This window comes from Dendrobium catenatum, unplaced genomic scaffold (assembly GCF_001605985.2).
Source record: "Dendrobium catenatum unplaced genomic scaffold, ASM160598v2 fragScaff_scaffold_716, whole genome shotgun sequence".
Lineage (NCBI taxonomy): Eukaryota > Viridiplantae > Streptophyta > Magnoliopsida > Asparagales > Orchidaceae > Dendrobium > Dendrobium catenatum.
The window spans coordinates 18,061,635-18,081,026 of NW_021319178.1; the positions used below are offsets into that span (position 1 = coordinate 18,061,635).

A 19,392-nucleotide genomic window follows, 5' to 3' on the forward strand; every position below is an offset into this window, starting at 1 on the left:
GCAGTTAAGTTGAGCATCAAGTACTTGTTTAGAGGAAAATTACAAGCCACCATGTTAGTCTCCACCAAATTGCAAACCAAGAAGAGAAGCTTTGGCCAGCTACTTCTGTGCTTCACCCTACTTGATGTTTCCAATATTCTTCGTTTGCTTTTGGTGAAATAAAAAACCTTCGATGTTTGATGGACTCATGATACAACCCTATCATCACTTCAATTATAAATGATAAAGAAACATCCAACAAGATAAATACAACATATGACATACAACAATAATTATCTTGACACATCAACATGCATATAACAATGTAAAACAAATTACAACCACTATCAAAGTGACACAAAGGGATATTAAATTATAATTTTAATTATCATAATCTTATCATGTGGAGGATGTGAACCAATGTACCTTGGTAGTGAAATCTAAAGTATCTTTAAGATCCATCAATTTTATGATGGCATGCTAATCCTGCATCAAAGGGACCCTAGGGATGATACCAATAGCAAAGCCGAAGTACTTGGGGAATGATGGAAGGGATATTTTCTTTTCTTTTTCAATGAAAAAGGCTGAAACAAGGCAATGTGGACCGATATTGGTTCTGCCACCAATGGAAAGCTAGGTGACAAGGAGCTTAACTGTGAGAATTTGCTCTGGACGTAGCACCTTCATGCCTTACTACCATGGAATAGTTAAACACAAAATACATTATTTTTTGAACTTGATGAGTTATCAGTATCTCCAGAGGAATAAATCTTTCACACAATACAGCTAGTATAACTTTTACAACTCTTAGTTAACAGTTTCAAACAAGAAGAGATGAATCGGCCAAGATCTGCAACCTTGTCAGAATTATTTAGAAGTAGTTGTTTTGCATGCTATTTTTCTCATAACATTATTTAGTCTAAATTATCTTTGTCTCCGAAGGGAAGCATCTTGTTCTGTGTTTTCTAGTTGTTTTAATGATGCATCCTAATACGCTTTAGGTATTTTTGTATCAGAATGTACTCTAGATTCCAGTTACAACTATAACATGAATATAACCTTTATTCATTCGACTTCACATTCAGATCCTTGTTGAGGTTGATCACTTGCAAGCTGCAGAAAGCCCCTATCTCCAGATTAAAGGAGCAAATAAAGAGGTTGTGATGGCTGCTGCTACCATACTTGGTTTGGATAGTTCATACACCACGAAAGTATTATTCCGAAACATGCTTTCATATAAATGTGAATATATTTATCTTTGGATGGTTCATCCAATTGTTGCATTGCTCAAGGCTAACCAAATGCCCTACTTTCTGTAGACGTATCTTCAAATTATCCTTGAAAGTTTGCCATCTTCTGAAAGAAGCTCCAATGGAATTCATTATCAACAAGCTGCCAGGCTTCAAGAACTTGTGGAGTTTATTCAATCCCAAGTCGGTGATGTTGTTGTACTATTTCTGTGCTTTATAGATAATACATATATTTACAGGTCTTATTGCCTACCAAATTGGGGGGAGATGTGATATATATTCTATATGAGCTAATTTTTACTAGCATGCCACCTGATTTCCAAATGGGCCCAAGATTTTATTCCTTTGCTGCATTCTTTTCACGGTTATGACTTTTTTTTTTCTTTTTTATGGTCATGGCATGCTTGAGGTACTATACAATTTTAAAATTTTGACAGAAAAGCTCCCGTTTTTTTAATTAGAAAATTATGATTTGCTCTTATATGTTACACACTCTATTGGAACAAAAATCTTCCTTTGGCAGTCTGCAGCTTGTTTCTAAAGATTTTAGGGCTTAGCAGCTAGTGGATCAATGAAGAGGATATTGAGAATGAGATTTTTAGATAAGTTGTCCATTGAAGATTATAGGAATATGATTAACTTTAGTGACCTTAGCACCTTGAATAAAAATAAAGATTTTTGTTTTTATCATCGTTGAGTAAAATTGAAGTTAAAAAGACTTAAAAAAGAAAAAGTAGTTGGACCTGATGATATTCCAATATAGGTGTAGAAATGCTTTGGAGATGGACTTTTTTGTCTTATTGAACTTTTCATATTATTTTGAAGACTAAAAAGATGCCAAATGAGTGGAAAAGGACTATGGTGGTTTTTATTTTTAAGAATAAAGGTGATGCACAAGAGTGTAAGAGTTATAGCAGAATTAAGTTAACGTGTCATACATAAAACTATCGGGTTGAGTAATTGAGTATAGGTTACCACATGATACTAATATTTCTCAAAATCAATTTAAATTTATGCTGAGTACGTCTACTACGGAAGCTATATATTTATTGAGAGGTTTGATGAAGAATTATAGATAACATAAAGGAGGATCTATATATGATATTTATTGATTTAGAGAAAGAATATGAGAATGTTTTAAGAGAAGTGATTTGGATAGTTCTAGAAAATGAAAGGAGTTAATAATGCTTATATTCAAGTTATTATGGCTATGCATGAAGGAGCTATTACTTGTGTTCAAACATAAGGTTGTTTGACCAAATATTTTTCTATTTCAATTGGATTACATCAATGTTCAGCTTTGAGCCCATATCGTTTTGGTTTAGTCATGGATGCTCTTACAAGACATTTCAAGAGGATGTACCCTGGTGTATCTTTTTTGCTGATGATATTCTTCTTGTTGATAAGACTAGAGAGGGATTCGAAGGAAAACTTGAATTATGGAGGTCATCCTTTGAATCTAAAGGTTCTCATTTAAGTAGATCTAAAACCAAATACATGAAGTGTAATTTTAGTAGTAATAGATTTATTGGGGAGATTTTGATTTTGGGTGATCAAGTCATGAAAAAGAGTACACAATTTAGATATCTTGGGCCTATTGTTCAAAGTGATGGTGAAATTGATGGAGATATTATTAGTAGAATTCAAGTTGGATGTTTGAAGTGGAGGAATGCAGTGGGTTTGTTGTGATAGAAAAGTACCTCTCAAATTTAAGAGAAAATTATGCAAGATGGTGGTTAGACTTGCAATGCTTTATGGCTTAGAATGTTGGTCATTAAAAGCGAAGTATAAAAGTAAGTTAAATTTTGTAGAGATGAGGATTTGAATGAGTTTACTTGACTAGTTGCCGTACGTCTGTCTGGATGGATATGCCACTAGGAACTATTTCCATTGATTCTTAATATTCATTAAATTGAATGATGAATTAATTTTCAACGTCAGTCTGCTTAAGAATGCACCTAGTTATCTTTGTAGAAAGCTATTCACCTGTTTTATTTTACATGCCTGTATTTCTAACTATGTGGAGTTCTTCCAGTTGGGTTATGATTTCTGTAATGCCATTTTTAACGTTTTCATTCTTTTGGATATTGTACATTGACCATTTAGATCATGTGCATGTTATTCAAAAATCTTTGTTTGAAATAGTTTGGTGAGCACTCTCAATGACAACATCAAAATGACTGATGGTTTGCTTGAAGTTTTTCTTAATATCCTTCTAAAGAATACTAATCAGGGAGGGAGCTTCAGCATAGAATCTTCACCAAGTAGAGAAATTCTTCCCGTAGATAGCACTATCGAAGATTTGCAGTCGAGGATAAAGAAGCTTGAGAGATGGCATACGATTGATATGGTAAACTCCACTTCTAAATTTCTTTCTTCATCAACTATCTACTATAAACCTCAATATCTGTACAGACTGATCTTTTGAAGTTTCAGGTTTTATGGACCTTCCTTTTATCTGCTCTTGTTGGCTATTCTATATACCAAAGGCGACGCCATTAAAAATTCAACCAATCAAACATAATTTACATAGCTTGACTCAATATTGCTATCATCTAGCTGGTCCACTAAACCAAAGTTCTCGAGGTAAAGATAATGGCTGCACTAATCTTCTCTGTGAAACAGGCAAAGGCATATGGAGGACGAAGAAAACACAGTTCAAACAAAGGATTTAATGAATTCGATTGTATTTTCAATCTGACACCGATTTATAACTGAGCATTGAGTTTGGGCACTGACTTCTCAAGCAGGCAATTTTTTTAAGAATCGAATTTCTGTTACAAAAAACTCTGTAGATAGGAAGAAGCTTGGCTGTATCTAGAGGCACATGATAAACTATATCAGAGTGCATCTTTTTTGACGTTCAAGATGGTGCTGCACGATTTTTTAAATTGCAGCTCCATCCTTGAATGTAAAAAGGAAATGTATTTTCAGGCTTCTAACTTTTATACCATTAGTTGAGATTGGTTACATAAATCTTTTTTTCCCCATTTTGTTCTATTAAGAATCAAATTCTTTTTTAAAACTAAAAAAATATCATTTTGATTATTTCTAATCAATTTTTAGCTCATTTTTTTTAACATAGGTTCAACTTAATACATCTATTTTTTAATAGGATCATTGGATGGCTGATGCTTTATGTGACCAAATCATCTAAGACGACTCTTTCTGATCTTATCTTCCATTGAAGCTAATTCAACTATTTTGCATGTACACTCATTTTTCATTGTCTCTTAAGTTTGAAGCTACTCACTTGAACATCTTCATCTTTGCAATACAATTTTATGCTGTTTTTTTATGGCCAACATTTTATGCCATAGAGGATTGTAGGTTGCCACCATCTTATAGAATTTTCATTTTAGTTTGAGGAATACTTTTCTATCCTGCAATAGGCCTGATGTATTTCTCCACTTCAACAATCCAACTTAAATTCAACGCATAATATGCTCATCTATTTCACTCAAGAGATATCTAAAAAAATGCATTTTTTTCAATAACTTGATCACATATTGTCACAATCTCATCGTTATATCTATTACTCCTAAAAATGTGCTCCACGTATATAGTTTTGGATTTTCTCAAACGAAAAGTTTTAGCCTCTAATGTTGACCTCCATAATTCAGGTATTTCTACAATTCTTTCTCTAGTCTTTATCAATAAGAGGAATATCATGAGAAAAAGCACGCACTAAGGTACATTTGTAAGAACGTCCATGACTAAAACAAACTAAATATGACTTAAAATTGATCCTTGATATAAGTCAATTGAAATAGGAAAATATTTTGTAAAACCAACTTGTGTTTGAACACAAGTAATAGCTTCTGCATGTATATCCTTAATGAATTAAATTTAAATATTGTTAACTCCTTTCTTTTTTGGAGCACTCAAAAACTGTTTTTTTTTTTTTTAAATTATATCATATGTTTTTTTTTTCTAAATCAATAAATATTGAATGTAGATATTTCTTACTCTCTCTATACTTATCCATCTAGCAAATTGCTCAACAAATGTGTAACTTTCATAATTGACCAATCTGACATAAATACAAATTGATTTTGAGAAATATTAATATCACATTATTACTTATGTTCAAGTGCTGGTGTTTATAATTTTATCGTATGACACATTAATTTAATGTTTCTATAATTTACATACTTTTATGCATCATTTTTATCACACATTCCCTTATCAAACATCTTTTTTTAGTCTTTAAACTAATATTAAAAAAATTAATAAGCTAAGAAATGTCTTAATCTCCTGAGTATTTTCACACTTCTATTAAAATATCACTAGGTCGTACTATTTTTTATATTTTATTTTTTTAAACACTTTCCAACTTGGATTTTAATAATTAATGTGATGATAAAAATAAAAAATATCTATTTTTATTTAAGCTAAGAAATTTCTTGATTAAAAGTTTCATTATTATAAAAGTATTTTTTTAGACTTTTGAGTTCATTAAGTCAAACTCATACACAACACATATGCAAGTTTCAAACATAGATTACTAACCAATTGATCAAGATGAATTGCGCCATTGTTATGTAAGTGGATATAATGACTATGAGTCTAAAGAAGTAATTAATTATTATTAATTAATTATAATTAGAAAAGAAAGAGGAAATACAAATGCTTGTATGTCTCTCTCATCTGTTGCCTCGATCCATGTGTCATCGTCACCTTGCCAGTCGCCAAGGTATAAATCTCCATACTTGAGAAAACCCACCCTTGGCACTTGTAGCTTGGCGAACAACCACCCATACACTTTTTTCTTAGCACGGTGGGAGGAAGTTCGTTACGGTGTTTGTGGCGAGACAGGTAATCCCCTCCCAAAGTCTTGTTTTCGGCATTTGCAGCGGGCCGAGGGACCCCATGTGCACGCTTTTCTTAGTGTGGCTGGAGGGAACTCGGTGCGATGCCTACGGCGAGGCGGGCAATACTTGTGCGTGCTTTTCTTAATACGGCGGGACAAAAATATAAGTACCCGTACAAGGGGAAATAATTATTTTTTCAAACGTGTTTTAAAGACCCATGCACATCTTTCTTGATGTGGTGGATGACGAAGACTATGGACGCGATGTCTCACAACACCGACCGTGCACATCTTTCTTGACGTGGAGGGCAGACTATGACTCTTGATTTTCTCCTAATCGGGGGAGACTCTCAGAGGATACCTAATTTTTCAGCAAAATTGGGGACTTGGACTTGAACTTAACAAAATCTTAAACGATGATTTGAGATTATAACTCGAGACAACTACAAAAGCATTAACTCAATTTGAACAATGAAGTGAACTTGTACTTTGAACTCGAACTGTACAACATCAAGTGGAACTTGGACTTGAATGTGACATAGTGTATATGCACTGGACTTGCAAATGAAATTGAAATGAGCTTGAATTTGAATCTTATTTGATTCAAGAGAACCAAGACTTGAATCATTTGAACAAGCAACAGAACTCAAACTTGAACAAATGCAAATAAGGGACCTAATTTGAACATAATTTGGACAAATTGAACCAAAGCAAAGACTTGAGTTGGACCACAAGGGACTTCACATGGACTTGATTTGGATTGAAATGACAAATAACAGGAGACTTAAAACCAAACATCAATGAGCTTAATTTGAACATGAAATAAGTATAGCGGACTTGTGGATTTCAACATAACTCATAATAACATATTTCCAAGCAAGGGTCAAATAGGGAAATGCAATAGTATGCTCATGCTTAACAATACAAAGTCTTTAATGAGCATTAAGGAATTGTCATTTCAATTGAGAAGCCAATTCATCATGCAATATTTAAGTCATCTTCATATGATAGTAGAAGACTTGTAGCAATCAACATGGCTTATCTACAGGCAAACAATCATGCTTACATGTTAGAAACACAAGATCAAAATGCAATCAAATGCATTGAGTCCTACAAACAATGGGGCTTACGCTAAAAGAAACTTTAATGTTGATTAGTGATGACATGCATTGAAAATCATGGAAGAACAATAATTGATTTATTGCAACATTTATATCAACCATGCAAACAAATGTACAAAGTCCCTTAACGACGACATCGACCGCTATCTTATAGACGTGTATACAGGGAGGCGGTGATGAGTGTGGTCATATACTTGTGAAGAAAGTATAGAAATATGTAATGAATGCAATAGATGTCATGCAACAAATACTACGACCTTTGAGGGCAAAGAAATTCACAAGCAATGACAGAATGCGACGGCTTATTTTCAACTAATAAGCTAAAGTTCTATGTGAATGTTGGAGAATTATCATGTTGATTAGGAACACAAGCACCAACAAATACAAGTCATCCTATGAGCATGACAATTTGATGAATTCAATGAATATGATAATGTTCTACGATCAATCGGTGAATGTCAATATGCAAATAAATACACTGAGCTTCAATGACATTGGACTGATATGCAATGAATGTGGAAATAATCTACGGATGAAAAGTGAATACATCCAAGTGATGAAATTGAGGTTGATAATGGTCAACACAATAGCCTTCTAAGAAAACACAAGTAATCTCTATTGTATCCATCACAAAACACTAACAAAGGGTTATGAGTGATACAGGATATTACAATTTTCCCGCAAGTGTTTGTGAAAGAATCATCATACACTATCCATAGTTGAATATAAAAAGAACTATGGATGGGCATGAATGTCTACTAGCAATAATGGAAGATCTGCAATATGTACGTAGGATTTCTCTATGAATACAGATGCACGTACTGTGTTCCACCTGTGGGTAGATGCAGAAAGACTTTAGTAAATGTAGTACCCTATAGTCAAATTTGAGTTTAAGAATAAATACATCTACCTATAGGCAATAATAGCAGATATACTGCAAAGACCAAAGACTGTAGCAAAATGTGTGAATAATGCGACAAATGTAAGTACTCACGAACTTTCGTAGGAGACCCATAGTACATCTTTCAAATATCCAAAAATACCCCCACACATGCACTGTAATTTGTATACACATAGGTACAAAAAAAGGTAAATACAATCACAACCCGCATGAGCCACGACGAGCATGTTATTAATACATACATGATGCATAGGGATGCTGCGCGAGTCAGTTGTTGAGTCTAAGTCCGAACCCGATCCTCCTATACGGGTAGATAGGAGTCGACATGGTTTGACCATTAAATAAATATGCATCCATGAGGACGGTCTCTATATTTATTTTATACATTCATATTAGGCGTTCAAGACCTTCAGTAAGGAAAACTCACCAACAAAGGTCTAAAGCCTACAAAACTTGATCCCATATCAGGAAGTTGATAGGGTCGATAAGTTTTAGTCAATAGAAATGATCAAAAATATCCCGATGATGGCAGTGTTAAATTTAGATATCAACCGAAGGGGTTCACAAAATATTTCAAATGTCATCCCAAATAATCTAAAAATCAAAAAATCCCAAAATCATCCAAGTCTAGATGTTTAAAATTGAAATTCAATCCATCAAACACTTAAAGCAAAATTCATCTGCCCTTCGTAATAATTTGACGAGCTAGACAAATTCGAATATAACTATAGAGCTAAATGCATTGTTAAAAATGTCACTAGAATTCATTCTTAAATAGTTTCCTGCCGGTAAGGACATGGTACGTGTCCTATGACCATCGATTTTGCCACCAAATAGCACAGCAGGATAAATGATTATGACCCGGAGCCCTTTGAACCAAGTTGTTTTACCGCCAAATAGCACCATGAAATATCAATTACGGCTAGATCCAATACGTTTCTTAGTGACATCAAATCTTTGAGATATGAATCAATATGATATGATCGATACGGCACAAAGCCCTCTGTTAGCTAAGGTGGATTCAAATTTGTCCCCTTAGAGAAACATTCACCCCAGGTCTACAAGGTCCCCTTGGATGAAGCAACCCATGACTGTCGACAAGGATCCTTCTTCAAGTTGGGTCGACTACCTCCTCTGACTAAGTAGACCGTGGACCACGTGGCCCGGGATGACGAAACCATGGGATCTTGATCGGGGCCATCATCTATTCCCCCACCATCCTGTTTAAGTGCTAGTTGATGAAATTTCTTTTTTAAATATCAATCCACTCAAATACCTAAACTCATGCTGCTACTATATGCCGGATACCACATATCTCTATGTATCTGTTCGACGACTAGTCTTAATTGAAAGTTCTCTCCTATCATCAGGAGGGGTAATTAACTGTAGGGGCTTGCGCCTATGGGATACCAGAACTCAATCATAAAGTTCTCACAAAATGAGGGCGAAATCTTTGTCTAGTGTCTTATATACAAACCCATCTGCCTTTCCAAAATTTACCTAAGAACTTAATTCCGTTAAAACTCCCCAAAAGAAAACAAAAGCGGGCCGAGTTCTGGGCCAAATTTTCAGAGCCCACAAACAGTTCTAAGTTATTTGTATAGATTGATATGATTTATCATTAATCGTTGGGTTGTGCTCTAACAAAGACTAATTCAGGGTTTTAAGAACTCAGAAGTGATATATTCGATATTAGAAGAAAGCAAAGTTGATAATTATGTTTTATATTAAAATACTTTAATGTTATTTAATTTTGTGTATTTATTGATATGGAATTTTATATATTTGATTGTTCATTCAAATGAATGTTATTTTATATTAAAAATGAGAAAAATTAAACGACTATGTATATTCATATTGATAATTTTATATTGATGATGTAGAAAGAGCTTCTTACAAAATAATTATATTATATTGAGATTATTATTTATATGAAAATGAGAATGAAAGTGAAAGAATAAACTTTAAGATGAAATAAAAAAATATAAAAATGGAAAAGTATATGCATGCAATTCAATAATTCACCTCTTTGTGGTGGTGGTTGTGAACACAACATATTCATCCATGTTAAATAGAAATGAAATGGAATTTGAAATGAAAGTACCTAATTATTATTTATTAGATGGTGCTCCTGAATTAGATCAATTTTAAAAAAATGATAGCATGAAAGAAGGATTATGTAATAAAAAATTTATGATATATATGATTTTGTAATTAAAGCCAAATGATTGTCATAACTACTTGACCGCATGAGATATTATTACTATTGTATCATAAATCATAATTAACCACTAAGTTTATTTATATAAGAACTCAAAGTAGTCGGCGCTTCAGAATTATGGTTTTCTTCATCTAAAGCGAATTGCCCCGGTAAAGATGTCAATCGGAGAGCAACCTAGCAGCCTCGCTGCTCTGATTCTTTATGATGATGGGATTCTTATCACGGCGGAGAAGATCTCCATGCTGGTGAAGGCTTAGAAAATCTCAGTTGAATCTTACTGGGCAACCCTTATCACGAAGCTTCTTGAGAAGAGGAGCGTTGATGATCTCATCCTTAGCGTCGGATTAGGTGGAGGCGGCGCTTCTGTGGCTGTAGCGAATCCGGCAGCTGGCGACGGCGGTGGTGCTGCACCAGAAGCAGCCCCTGCCACTGAGGAGAAAAAGAAAGAGCCAAAGGAGGAAGCGACGATGATATGGGTTTCAGTCTTTTTGACTAGAAATCTACTTTTTCTTGTTTTCTTTGTTCGGTAAAAAACACTTAATTGATGTAATTCTCTATGCTTTTATTTATTTAGGATTTTGTTCTATTTGGTATTTTGTGTCTCATATACACATCTTGATTTTCTCTGCAAAAAAAAATCTTTTTTGCATGGTTAAAACTCAAATGAAGTTGATTTTCCAAGTGAATTGATGTAATTTTGTTTTCACATTATGTGGTCATGATTTTCCAAACTGAAGTTAGAGAGGCTTTAAATAGAATGAAGGGTGGAAAAGCTGTTGGACCTGATGATATTCCAATAATATTTATCATATATATATATATATATATATATATATAATCAAAGTATTAAATTAAAATTTTAAGTCCTTATTTTAAAGGAATAATAGAGGCCAAGAATTGGTTACTATATATTGAGGAGATATTAAATAGTATGTTTATCCCAAAGTTAGAAGGGTTTATTGGCAATATTTACATACAGGGGCGGATCCAGCTTCTTTTTTCAAGGTGAGAAAATTTTTTTTTTTTTTGCGGGAGATGGCCAAAACGCTTGGGATTGATAAAATTAGAGCAAAAAAGATTTTTGAGAGGGGGAAAAATACCCAAAATATTCAAAATATTCTAAAATATTTCCTCTATATATTTAATACATTTTTTTAGGGTGGGCATTTGCCCACCCTCAATACATGGGGGATCTGCCCATGTTTACTCATGTTGTAGAAGCTTAAAGATATTAGAGGGGGCAACATCAAGACAAGTTTGGAGGGATACCTAGTATTCAAATTAAATGGAAAGAATTTACACATGTTTTTAGAGACAGTTTTTATATCTTTCTATAAAAGACTGATGCAAGATAAGTTTTGAAGACTTGTTCAAGGGGACAAATTTGTGAATTCAGCACTTTAGCAAGTTATGAACCTTAATTAATTCATACAGCTGAAGATAAATGCCATATGTTCTTATTTGATTTAAAAGATACAATTAGATAGCCTCTTATTCCTTTAGGAATTAATGAATATTTTGTTTTGGTGGAAAGAGATAGGAGGATTGAAATGGATATCCAAAATACTCAAAGGGGGTATGAATTCCAAAAGACAAAAAATACAGGTGTAAAAACTAAATAAGAATTGCAGTTTAGATCAATTTGTCAATAAAAAAATCTAAGTGGAAGAAAGTAAAATCGACTAATAGTGGAAATAATATGAGTATGAATAACGACAATAAATGTGGGAAATATCATAAGGGTGAATATCTTCTCAGAATGAATACTTATTTTTAGTGTCATCAGCTTGGATATATAGCTTAGAACAACCTAATTCTGGGACAAAAACCTTCAGGAGAAATAAAAGCTAGTGTTGGGTCATCTCAATGAAATTTTGGCAGATAAAGGATAATAGAGTCAACGGTATCAACTCCTGTCTTAACTCAAAGCCAACATAATACTTAGCCAAGAGTGTATGCATTGTTAGGATGTTAAGGATTTACCTGAACTAATTATATGTATGTCATTTATTTGATACATGTAAAAATTTTCTTTAATATTTTATGGGTAATTAAATGTTAAATAAATTACTAAATAAATTAATAATAATATTCATGATGTTTATTATTGAATAATTATAAGTATAATACTAATTCAAGGTAAGCTTGCAAAAATTCTATTTTATACTAGAGCATTGTATTCCTTTATATCATAAGAATTTGTAAAATCAGTTAGATTGTATATTTTCAAAATACTTACATCTTTAGAGATTTTGATGCAAAATAAATCTACTATGAATGTTAATAGTTTATGTTAGATATACACCAATATAAATAAGAGGAAATTTTGAGTAAATCTGAATGTGTTACCTTTATATGAATTTGATGTGATCTTGTGGATGGATTGAAAATCTAGTTATTTTTTCACTATAGATAGATTACAATAAGAAGATAATTAAATTCAAAATCCCTGGAGAAAAGGAATGTAAATTTTGTGGAGATAGATAAGTTTTTCAATAACAATAATTTATTTGAAAACTAGTAAATTGCTAAACAATGGGTATTAGGGTTTCCTTGCTCACATAAATGATATGATTAAAGAAGTAAAGGAGTTAAATGACATACTAGTAGTGAAAGAATACCCATATGTGTTCTTAGATTATTTTCCTAAATTATCGCCAGAAAGAAAAATAGATTTTACGATTGAATTATTACCAGGATCACAACTAGTTGTAAAAACACCTTATATAATGGCAATTAAGAAATTACAAAAATTAAAAAGTCAGCTGCAAGAATTTTTAGATAAATGATTTATCAGACTTCGCCCATCACCATAGGGAGCTTTAGTATTATTTGTAAAAAAAATATGGATCAAAGTTTTTAAATGTGTATTGCTTATAGAGAATTTAAAAAAACTCACAATTAATAATAAGTACATGCTGTTAGAATAATTAAATATATTAATTATGCGAGACGTCGCAATAATTATTTAAAAATATTAAATTATGATGCGAGTTTATGCAAAGAGTTAGAGAACTCTATTAAGTCTTACACCTGCTACCAAGAATTAATGATTTATTTGATCAGCTTGAGGGACCAAAATTTTTTTCTAAAATTCATTTACGTTTTGAATATCATCAATTACACATTAAGGAAGAAGATATTGCCAAAAATTTCTTTAGAATAATATATGGTCATTATGAATTTGTGGTGATGTCATATGGAGTGATGAAAGCTCAAATAATATTCATAGATTTAATAAATATAATTTTTTAATTATTCTTGGATATATTTATTATTATATTTAAACATGATATTTTGATTTATATGAGAGAGAATATCATCTAGATGTAATGTTATGAATGCTCAAGGAAAATAAGTCATTGGCAAAATTCTTGAAATATGAATTATGGTTAAGTAGTGCGACTTTTCTAGGGCATGTGATTAATGATGAACGTATTTCTATGGATTAGGATGAAGGTACAGCTATTGCACAATGGCCAAGGCTGACTGCAATTTAGAAGTATAGAGTTTTATGAGTCTTATCAAATACTACATATGATTTGTTGAGATATTTTTTTCATACTGTAATGCCATTATCAAAGTTAACATAAGATAATTTTTGGTATTTAGCATTTAACTTTTTTTTTTTAAGACTATTTGGTTCTCCAAGGTTAAAATTTTAATGAAAAACTTTGATATTATGATAGGACAATGGAAGAATCAAGTAGTATAGCTAAGGAAAAAGTACTGCATGTAAGTGTTCTCAAGGAAAGACTATATAAGTGTTACATTATCAATGAAAATTTTAATTTGAAAATAAATGTTAAGGTAGTCTAAATTATTTGCATAGACTAATATGATTATATCTTTAATAGTTAGGTTGTGCTCTAACAAAGACTAATTAAGAGTTTTTAGAACTCAAAAGTGATAGACTCATCCTTAGAAAAAGGCAAGGTAAGTAATTATGTTTTTAAATTATAACACTTTTATATCATTTAATTTTATGTATTTGTTGATATGGAATTTCATATTTTTAATATTTCATTCAAATGAACATTACTTTATATTAAAAATGAAAAAGATTAATGATTATGCATATTCATATTGATAAATTTATATTTTTATATTAAAGATGTAGAAATAGCCTCTTACAAAGTAATTATGTTATAAATAGATTGCCATGCATATGAAAATTAAATTGACATACGATACCCACGCACATTAAATTGAAAATGAAATAAAAATAAAAATGAAAATACCTAAATTGGTACTTATTAGATATTGTTCCTTAATTAAATGATATACATGCTAAAAAGGATTATGTGATAAAAAATTTATGATATATATATATATATAATAAAAAGTATAATAATTACCTTAACACTTGAATGCATGAGATATTGTTATTAATATGCCATAAATTATAATTAATTGCTAAGTTTATTTAAAAAACTAAAGGTATTTCATTAAAATTTTAGGTAAGTCCGGTCCCATGTTGATTAATTGGCTCATAAAAAGGTTTCTTGTACAGAAGGAGATGATCAACTAAAAATATACAAGGTATGTTTATACTAAAAAAATTTTGTAATGGCTCTTTAGTTACATTTAGATATTTAGTTTATTGAGCACTTATTATTATTGAAAGAATATAATTGTGATATCTATTCGACGGTCTGTTCCCGCCTTATAAATTTGAGACTCTAAGCCTAGTTGACATGAGTTGGTGGTGCTACATCCCAAAAACTCTTCTTTGAAGATTTGAAGTCCAAATAATGATCAATTTGATATGGTGTTAACTTCTATGAACCTGTTGTTATCATTTAAGTATCTTTTCAAGAAAGTTAATCTTTGAATCAAATGAGAATATATATTGATCGCTATCATATGTAAGCTCTTAGTCTTATATGACAACATTTTTTATTTTTTTTTGAGAAAACCCACCATCAAGCCTACGCGTTAATTAAATTAAAAGTTACAAGACCTTATAAAGGATCTAAAGCTAGCTACGCTCCAAGGATCTATAGGCAAAAAAAAAAAAAAAGATAAAAAACCTAAAGAGTTAAAGATCCCACCTAATTAAAAAAAGTGAACAAGAAAAAACCTAGAACTAAGGAGGCTAGGAGCCATCACCCAAAAGAAGAGATCATGAAGAGCCTTAGCAAGAAAGAGCACTGATCCCTGCAAAAAAAATGATAACTGCATAGAGAAAGAAGAAGGGAAAATCACATAGAGCAAATAACCAACCAGCAAGGAAGAAAGCCAGAACCAAGAAGGATTAGCACCAAATCTAAACTGCAAATCAAACACAACACAGAAGAACATACAAAATAACAACGAGGAGAAAATATGTGCCCAACACATAATAGGCAAACATAAGTAAAATTGAAGGATTAAATGCATGCCAAATACACACTTCAGGAGAAAAAGAAATTGGACAAGGAAACAAGAATGAGCTAGATAAAAAAAAACCAACAACAAACTTCATGAGAAAACCAGAGATGAAAACCAACCAACAAAAAGCACATCAAGCAAAGAGGATACTATAAAGAGACCACCCCGGAAAAAAAAAACATGAAATGAAATAAAAGATCAGACATAAGGCATCCCAGCAGCATTCAATAGCAGACTACCTTTAATAAAATGAGGGATATTAGATAAAATAAAAGACATAGGATTAATACTAGGAGGCCCATTCTTATCTAACCATGCAGCATGACCATTATCAGCCTTTTTGATGGAGGAAATTTTGTACACAAATTTATGAAGCATAAACTTAATTTTATGCAGAATATAGAAGTTATTCAAATTCATAATCTTGTTCAGCTTAGTAGTGTCAATAACCACATCAAGATCAACTTCAATCCAAACACATTGAAAATTTAAAGTACAAAATTCCTCCAAGCCCTTAAAATTGGCATTAAAATTTGTAGAAACTACATCAAGGATCAAATAAGAGGAACCAAAGCCCATGATTAACCTGCCATTTGAATTCCTTATAAGGCCACCAATCCCACATTAGTTATCAATGATAGCAGTGTGAAGATTGATCTTCACCTTCATCATAGCAGGTTTATGCTACAAAATAAACTTATGGGGATACTAATAAAAGTATTATCAATGCTAATGTTGAATAAAAAAAGCCACTCTTTTATGATTAAAATGTTTAGGAAAATGGACATGAGCAGCGAACAACTGATAGATCTTAAAATTAAAAGATCTCAGAATCCTTTTGTAGCTCATCTTAGTCCCCAAATGCTTGCTATTATTCCTCTCATCCCATTACAACCATAAAATAGTTAAAGGAATGACCAAAATCCAATGCTCAAAATTATTAGGTTGAATCCTGACATTTAAAAAGGACAAATATTGATAGCATGTAAATTAATGAAAATGTTTAAGCTATTCTAAAAAGTGATCCAAGCCATGATAGATATCAGACTGTAAATGAAAATATGGTTAATAGTTTTAAGGCTAAAACAACATTGGCATTTGGGCCAAATTAATACCTTTATTTCGGAACCTGACATGAACCAGAATGAAATCCTTCAAAATTCTCAAAGCTAATAAAGAATAGCTGAGAGGGATAGTAGCCCTCCAAATTTTAGAAAAAAATAAAATTGTGCTGATTTTTATTTCCAAAATAATGCCATGTTTTCCTAAGACTAAAATCACCATCACGAGATAGCTTGACCAAAATTTTGCCATTACTATATAGATTAATGGGAATATCACAAATGAGACTAACCAAACTTTGAGAGATAACATTACGAAGACATTCCATGGAGCAATTATCATAAAATTTGAGAATTTCATTGAGGCGGTATAAAGAGAGTTAAAGTAGGAGTCGATAGGCCGGCCCAACACCTAACCACTTATCCTGCTAGAATTGGGAAGACTCATTACAAATTCTCCATTGAGTAGTAGGTTTAGCCAGCCATTTAATGTTATAAAGCCTTTCCACCTAGGGGATTGCCCTTGCTTAAAAACCTAAGAGTATGATGCACATTCTTACAACATTTCTAATGAATATAATTGGCCCACATAGAGTCATTCTTCCTAAACTTTCACTGAAGTTTAACCAAAAAATCTTTTAATTAAATCAAAGTTCAACTTACAACCCAAACCTCACTCTAAGTAAGGACCCATACACACATTCTAATTGGAATAATGGATCTTTTTGGAAACATCAGTATATACAACAATAACAACTACAACAATAACAATAACAACAACATCAAGCCTTTGTCCCAATACGTAGGGTCGGCTACATGAATCCTTTTTCCCCAGTTTGTCCTGTGAAAAGTTAAATACTCATTTAAATCTAATAAAAAAAGATCATTTCTAATATTTTCTAACCAAGTCTTTTTAGGTCTACCTCTACATTTCTTAACATAAGTCAAATCTAATACCTCAACTTTCCTAAAAGGGTCATTGGAAGGCCTCCATTTAATGTGAACAAACCATCTAAGGAGACTTTGATTTTATCTTTCACTAGAGCTACTCCAACATTTTTATGTATATGCTCATTTCATATCCTATCTCTAAAGGTAGAGCCACTCGTCCACCTAAGCATCCTCATCTCTGCAACACCTAAATTAGTATTATGCTTCTCTTTTAATGGCCAACATTCAACACCATAAAGCATTGCAGGTCTCACCACCATCTTATAAATTTTTTTCTTAAGTTTGAGGGGGACTTTTATATCGCACAACAAGCCTAATGCATTCCTCCACTTTAACCATACAACTTGAATTCTGCTAATAATATCCCCCTTTATTTCACCATCAATCTGAATAATAGATCCAATATATTAAAACATGTACTCTTATTAATGGCTTGATCGCCCAAAGTCACAATCCCCTCACTAGGTCTATTGTTACTAAATTTACACTACATATGTTCATCTTTAGATCTACTAAAGTGAAAACCTTTAAACTCTAATGTTAACATCCATAATTCAAGTTTACCTTAAACTCCCTCTCTAATCTTATCAACAAGAATAATATCATCAGCAAAAAGCATACACCAAGGTACATCCTCATGCAAATGTCTAGTGAGAACATCCATGACTAAAGCAAAAAGATATAGACTTAAGGCAGATCTATGATTTAATCTAACTGAAATAGGAAAAAATACTTGGTCAAACCACCTTGTGTTTGAACACAAGTAATAGTTCATGCATACATATTTTTAATGATTTTAATATAAGCATTATTAACTACTTTCTTTTTTAAGAACTCTCCATAGCACTTCTCTTGGAACTTTATCATATGCTTTTCTAAATCAATTAATATCATATGTAGATCCTTCATATTCTCTCTATATTTCTCCATCAAACCTCTCAATAAATGTATAGATTCCATAGTAGACTTATCCGACATGAATACGAATTGATTTTGATAAATAATAGTATCACGCCACAACCTATGCTACATAACTCGCTATCATAGTTTTAAAGTATGGAACTTTAACTTAATTACTCTATATTTACACACTCATGTGCACCACCTTTATTCTTAAAAATAAAAATTAACACACTCATTCTCCACTGATCTAACATCTTTTTAGTCTTCAAAATAATATTTAAAAGTTTAGTAGGCCAAGAAATTCCTTCTTCTCTTAAGCATTTCTACGTCTCTATTAGAATATCATCAGGTCCAACAGCTTTTCCACACTTCATTTTCTTTAAAGCATCTCTAACTTCGATTTTACTAATACATCGATAAAAAAAAATTATTTTCATTTAGGGTGCTAAAACCACTAAAGTCAATCATATTTTCACATTCTTTATTAAAAAGTTTAGCAAAATATCTCATCCATCTTTGTTGAATATCATCTTCCAAGAAATTTTTTTTTTATCTTCATCCTTAATGCACTTCACTTAAACTAAATCCTTACTACTCCTATCTCTTTGTTTGTCTTTATACATATATATTTCTCCCTCCCTAGTATCAAATCTATTATATAAATCATTAAAAGCTATACTCATTTAGATTCCTTACGACTCTCTTTATAGTTTTTTCAATTATTAGAATTTTTACATCTAAACCAATTTTTTATAAAAAAATCTTCTTATTTTTATCTTTTCTTGCACATTTGGATTCCACTACTTACTATTTTTACTA

The 19,392-nt window shown here is 31.9% G+C and overlaps 1 protein-coding gene and 1 pseudogene across 6 annotated transcripts in view; both read left to right on the top strand.

The window, feature by feature from the left end:
- Window positions 1-4,227, top strand: part of LOC110106183 (uridine-cytidine kinase D) — a 95,196-nt gene extending 90,969 nt beyond the window's left edge. For 5 of the 6 annotated variants that reach the window (XM_028696141.1, XM_028696140.1, XM_028696139.1 and 2 more), the window contains 4 exons: window positions 1,065-1,190; window positions 1,299-1,412; window positions 3,463-3,579; window positions 3,660-4,227. In XM_028696141.1, the coding sequence (XP_028551974.1) occupies window positions 1,065-1,190; window positions 1,299-1,412; window positions 3,463-3,579; window positions 3,660-3,731 (429 nt within the window). In that variant the 3' untranslated portion in view covers window positions 3,732-4,227. The remainder of the gene's footprint in view (window positions 1-1,064; window positions 1,191-1,298; window positions 1,413-3,462; window positions 3,580-3,659) is intronic. The other variant, XM_020835957.2, reaches the window with a different exon arrangement.
- A 6,213-nt stretch (window positions 4,228-10,440) lies between these two features.
- LOC110106180 lies at window positions 10,441-10,781 on the top strand (annotated as a pseudogene).
- Window positions 10,782-19,392: the final 8,611 nt, after the last annotated feature.